The sequence below is a fragment of the Adiantum capillus-veneris genome, chromosome 1 (assembly GCF_014529385.1).
Source record: "Adiantum capillus-veneris isolate H3 chromosome 1, ASM1452938v2, whole genome shotgun sequence".
NCBI lineage: Eukaryota > Viridiplantae > Streptophyta > Polypodiopsida > Polypodiales > Pteridaceae > Adiantum > Adiantum capillus-veneris.
This window is the reverse complement of record NC_140931.1, coordinates 132,147,985-132,153,140: the sequence shown is the minus strand read 5'-3', so window position 1 is coordinate 132,153,140 and position 5,156 is coordinate 132,147,985. Positions and strand designations below refer to the sequence as shown.

The 5,156-nt window shown below is 37.9% G+C and overlaps 1 protein-coding gene across 1 annotated transcript; it reads left to right on the top strand.

Annotated features, from left to right (window-relative positions):
• The first annotated feature begins 225 nt into the window (after positions 1 to 225).
• LOC147465580 (uncharacterized) lies at positions 226 to 2,349 on the top strand. Its single transcript, XM_086520627.1, has one exon. It carries the CDS (start codon positions 469 to 471, stop codon positions 2,089 to 2,091), a length of 1,623 nt encoding a protein of 540 aa, XP_086376753.1. The 5' UTR covers positions 226 to 468; the 3' UTR covers positions 2,092 to 2,349.
• The last annotated feature ends 2,807 nt before the right edge of the window (positions 2,350 to 5,156 follow it).

Genomic DNA, 5,156 nt, shown 5'->3' with positions numbered 1-5,156 from the left:
CACACACACACACACACACACACACACACATGTCGGAGACTTCCTCATTCATCTAAAGTGGATTTCTTTGCTCATCTGATTTTGTTCAAGACAGGAAGGATGAGAATCAGACATGGGTGATATCTTTTACGCAACCTTTTTTAATTGGGCTTGTGGATGAAGACGAAAGGGACCCATTATTGCAAAAGCCAACCTGGGGGAGTGAGAGAGACCGTGTAAGCATTTCATGATCTCTACTTAGTAGGTACACCCAAATGAGCACTACCCTAACCCTAATCAAAGGGAAAACATACTCTCTCTCTCAATTTAAGTGGTACTTTAAGCATGCAAGTAGGCGCAATTAGCAATTAGCTCGTGATTGTCTTTGATACAACACACTCCACTACTTCATTGTACCCACTCTCTCCAATCCAAACCTCTCTTAATTCTCATTTTATTCTTGAAAACTTGCCAATCAAGTTCTATCACATGGGATCCTTGCAACATGACCTTGAAATCATTTCCAATTCTCCACTTAGTCCGAGTGCCTTTGATGAAGATGGATCCTTAGTAGTTGGCAGAGCACGGGCATTCTTCATGAATAATGGCGATAATAATGGAGGCATCAAAAAAGAAAAAGATTATGCTCAATCTACAAGGAATGAAGGCCAAAATATCTCTAATGCAAGAGGTAACTTTGGATATGGTACTAATAAAATCAAAGGTTTGGATAGAAGCTCTAATGCTTCACATGAAGGCCTTGGTTATGTTGATTCTGCTCTTCATATTCATGAAGATCACACAAAGCTACAAACTCAAAGAAGAAGCCTTAACATTGGCCATGGTATCCTGCAATACAAAAGAGAGAGGCAAAGTTTTGGATATGGTGAAGAAGAGAAGAGAGCCCTAGGAGTGGTGCATGGCTATGGAGGGGGAATAGATAGGGTTAGTGTTGGTGGTGAGGGGAGGGGGTATGATATTGATGGAGACAAGAGGGAAAGACAAAGTATGGCAAAGAGTGGTCAAAGGGAAAGAGAGAATGAGAAGAGGTACATAAGAGGTGATAGGCATGGTGATGAAAAGAAAGAAGAAAGAGGGAGAGAGAACGAGGAGGGGTTCAAGAGAGATGATAGTGAGGATGGACATTGTGATGAAGGGAGAAGGGGAAGAGAGAGCGTAGGAGAGCAAGGGAAGGGTGGTAAGAGAGAGGAGGGAGGTAGGGGTAGGCACATGGAGGGGGAAGAGGAGAAGAGAGAGGAGGTGGTAAATAGAGAGAGTGAAAAAGGGAATGGGGTAGTAGTGGTGGAGGAGGGAGTGGACTATGTGCATAGGGGACAATGGTTGAGGGCAGCCATATTGGGGGCCAATGATGGCCTTGTGTCTACAGCCTCCTTAATGTTGGGAGTAGGGGCTGTCAAAGGTACTGATCCTAAGGCTATGGTAATCTCTGGCCTTGCTGGACTTGTGGGTGGTGCTTGTAGCATGGCCATTGGAGAGTTCATCTCTGTCTACTCCCAAAGAGATGCAGAGAGATTTGACAAGAAAAGCAAAGCCCTTGAAGAGAAGGCCCATTCCATTGAACACCCCCAATCCCAGAAAGACTTAGAAGAAGGGAACTTCACTCTTGGTATGTTCCTCTCTAAGACTCCTAATAAAAAAGAGTTCACACATGTCCCTGCTTTTAAAGATGACTCAAAAAAGGTAGTTTTACATTCCTTCAAGCTAGATGTAGGTTGTGGGACCCTCAACCAACATTGTGGGACTATGAAGCAACTAGGGTCTCATTTTGGAGAACGCAAAGAAAAGGTGGTGGACAAGGAGGAGAGCTCTATTGGGCCAAGCCCTTGGGAGGCAGCTGGTGCCTCTGGACTCGCTTTTGCCCTAGGTGCCATGGTTCCTCTCTTGTCCGCAAGCTTCATACGAAAGGAATCCTCTCGTATCAGTGTTATGTTGGGCATTTGTAGTGTTGCTCTATTTTGCATGGGTGGCATTGGTGCAAAGCTCTCCGCCGGAAGCATCCTTAAAGGAAGCCTTCGTGTGCTTTTGGGTGGATGGTCTGCTATGCTCATCACTTATGGTTTGCTTCGACTCTTTGCAACTTCCGGTGTGTGACCTCCTTCTATAACCTTTTCACTTAGAAACACATGGCTACTTACCTCCACATGACACACATAGGCCTACTCTCTCTCTCTCTCTCTCTCTCTCTCTCTCTCTCTCCCACAAACATACACACCCACACACTCACTCTTTCCATACGCTAACTAAGATCTTCCCTCACTCCTAAGGTAAATATTGTGCTAATTGACGTCCAAAATTTGCATTTCATGGAGACTCACTTTCAATTTAAAGAAGGAAAAAAACTTCTATCGTTGCGTTATTGTGCCCACTTACGTGAAGAAGCTTGTTGCACTCAATAGATTTGCACTACCTACGCGACACCCAGAAATAATTTGAGTGAATCACATAAAAGCATCTACAATTCTCAATATTATCTTTCTTACTTTTGTCTCAATGAAATGACCTTTTTAATTTCAAATATTGCTATACTTTTGTCTCAATAAATGACTTTTTTAATTTCAAATATTGCTATATTTGAACTACAAAAAGAGTCCTTAGTGAAGGGTTGATTTTTGGGTGCAAATCTGGACCATTGAAAAAAGCTTGTCAATTAATGTCACATGACAAGCTAATGATAATTTTAAATTATTTTTACATAAAAGAATCTACAAGTCTCAATATTATCTTTCTTCCTTTTGTCTCAATGAAAGGATCTTTTTAATTTCAAATATTGCTATATTTGGACTACAAAAGGAATGCTTAATGAAGGGTTGATTTTTGAGTGCAAATCTGGACCATTGAAAAAAGCTTGTCGATTATTGTCACATGACAAGCTAATGATAATTTTAAATTATTTTTTTAGGTCCTTGTGAGAAGGTGTTGACATTTGTGTACCATAGAGTTTAAAGAGGGACATTGAATTTTGTGTCAAACATTATTTGTTATGTCTTTGAAATATATTGCAATGTAAATAATTCATTGTTACGCTTTTTCGCTTTCTAAAACAAACCCTTAGTGTTGGGCTCGGTTAGGGGGGCTTCACAATTTTCAGTCCATGATAAAGACTTACCTTTCATTTCACATCCTTTCTTTACTTTTCTTTGCATTCTATTGTTTTAAAATGCTAGGCAGCATTTACTTTCTCTGCATGCTTGAAAATGATTTTAAAGATTAAAACATTAAACGAAATATTCATAGGAGTTTGATCTTCTGATGCAATCTTCGAAAAATTCCTTTTTGTTTAAGTGGCAAGTTTCCTCCTTATAAAAATACAAAATGAAAATATTAGTAGAAAATTTTAAATTTGCAAAATATTTGAACTATTTTTTAATATATTCTATCGGGTTTTTCTACTTTGCCTTCCTTTGCAACCGGCTAATTTCGATTTTCAATCGGCTTAAGCCCAAGCTCAGATACATCTCTCTCAAACACGGAAGTATTGATAAACGATTCTCTCATTTGAGGATCTTTAAAAAAAACCACTTCACTAAATTGTTTAATTATTTTCTATGCTTATTGGAAAGCATTAAAATATTCTTTTGTTTTGATTTTTTAAGTGTCTTTTTATTTTATTTCCTTTTTATTTTATTTTGTTTCAAAATACTAATGTGCAATGTGAACCATTTACCTTATTATTGGGGCCCTTTCAGAATATATAAGCCATTTGTTTTAGAAAGCCATCGTGTCCTTTCACTTGTTTTTAAAAAAAACATAATATTGAATTGTGTTACTACGGTTTAAAAATAATCGTGACAGTTTTTATATTTCTCAAAGAAGCTTTTTAATAGGAAATTCTTGTCAATAGCCTTATGTAGGCCATAGTGAACTTTCACCTTGTTTTACTCACTAACGGGTATCATTTAAGGAACTTCAAAAACATTTACGAGTTAAAGAAAAAAAGTGAAAGGGTCATGTTGGCTTTCTAAAACAATAAGAAAGTGATAAAATCATTAAGTTGAGTTGAAATCAGTATTCAAGAAAGGATTGCCTCAGCTTAACCTTGAGCCAATTGAAAATTGAGAAATCATTAGGTTGAGTTTAATTGCTATCAATATTTGGAAAAGGATTGTCTCAGTTTAGCCTTGAGCCTCTTGAAAATCGAGACTAGCTGGTTGCAAACCATGGTGGTAAAGGAAAAAACCTGATGAAATTGTGTGAGAAAATAGTTCAAAAATCTTGTAAATTTTAAACTTTCGGCTAGTATTTTTGGTTTGCTTTTCTTGTGAGGAGGAAACTTGGCCTCGCTTAATAAAAGTGACTTTTTTGAACATGCGAGACTGTGAGATGAAAGGTGAAATAAAAAGAACTCATTAATTTATATATATGTGTGTGTGTGTGTGTGTATATAGAATCTACTAAAATTATGCAAGGTGAAGCTTCACTTTAACATTCTAAAACACTAGAATGCAAGAAAGGCCAAGACATGTCCGGAAGTGGAATGAACGGTGAAATAAAAAGATCCATTTAATATTTTAAACCAAAAATAACATTATCATCACTCATCACCAAAAACATCAAAAGTATGCCTACCTCAACTCTCCTCTAAAGCTTTTAAAAAAAAGCCAAAAACGGTGTCTTATAATCATAAAATTTTTATAGATAAAGAATTTTTATAATACTCTTGAAGAAAAGTGATGTAATAGTTTTAGGGCAAAAGGGGCCATGTTAAGGCCACCTAAGGGGAGGGGTGATTTCGAGGTCAAAAATGGGATTTTTAAGGTTGTTAGGGTATTGGTTAGGAGCGCTGTATGTCACTGCACATGAGGAAAGAAAGTGAAGGTGTTCCAATAAAGGGAGACGAGGTAACAAGTCAAAATAAACATTTTTTTGTATCAAAACTGGGAGTGAAAAGGAGGCCTTTGATTCTCCTTCCCCTTATCCACCATCATTGGTGTGGTTGGTATCCTATGCAAGAAAGAGATCTCACGAGTCATGAGCCACTTGTTTGCCAACACGTGGACAAGGATTATCCTTCTCCAACCTCTCACTCCACTATTATAAAGGACTAGCTTGCGTGACCCGCTACTGGCGGATCTCGCTCGCTCTTACTATGACACAAATTAAATTAATGACACACATGGTATTCATAAGTTGTGCTTGTATGATTTTAATTAGTTGTT

What these genes read in the sequence shown, in the direction of transcription:
- LOC147465580 (XM_086520627.1), top strand. Translation starts at nt 469, where the DNA reads ATGGGATCCTTGCAACATGACCTTGAAATCATTTCCAATTCTCCACTT.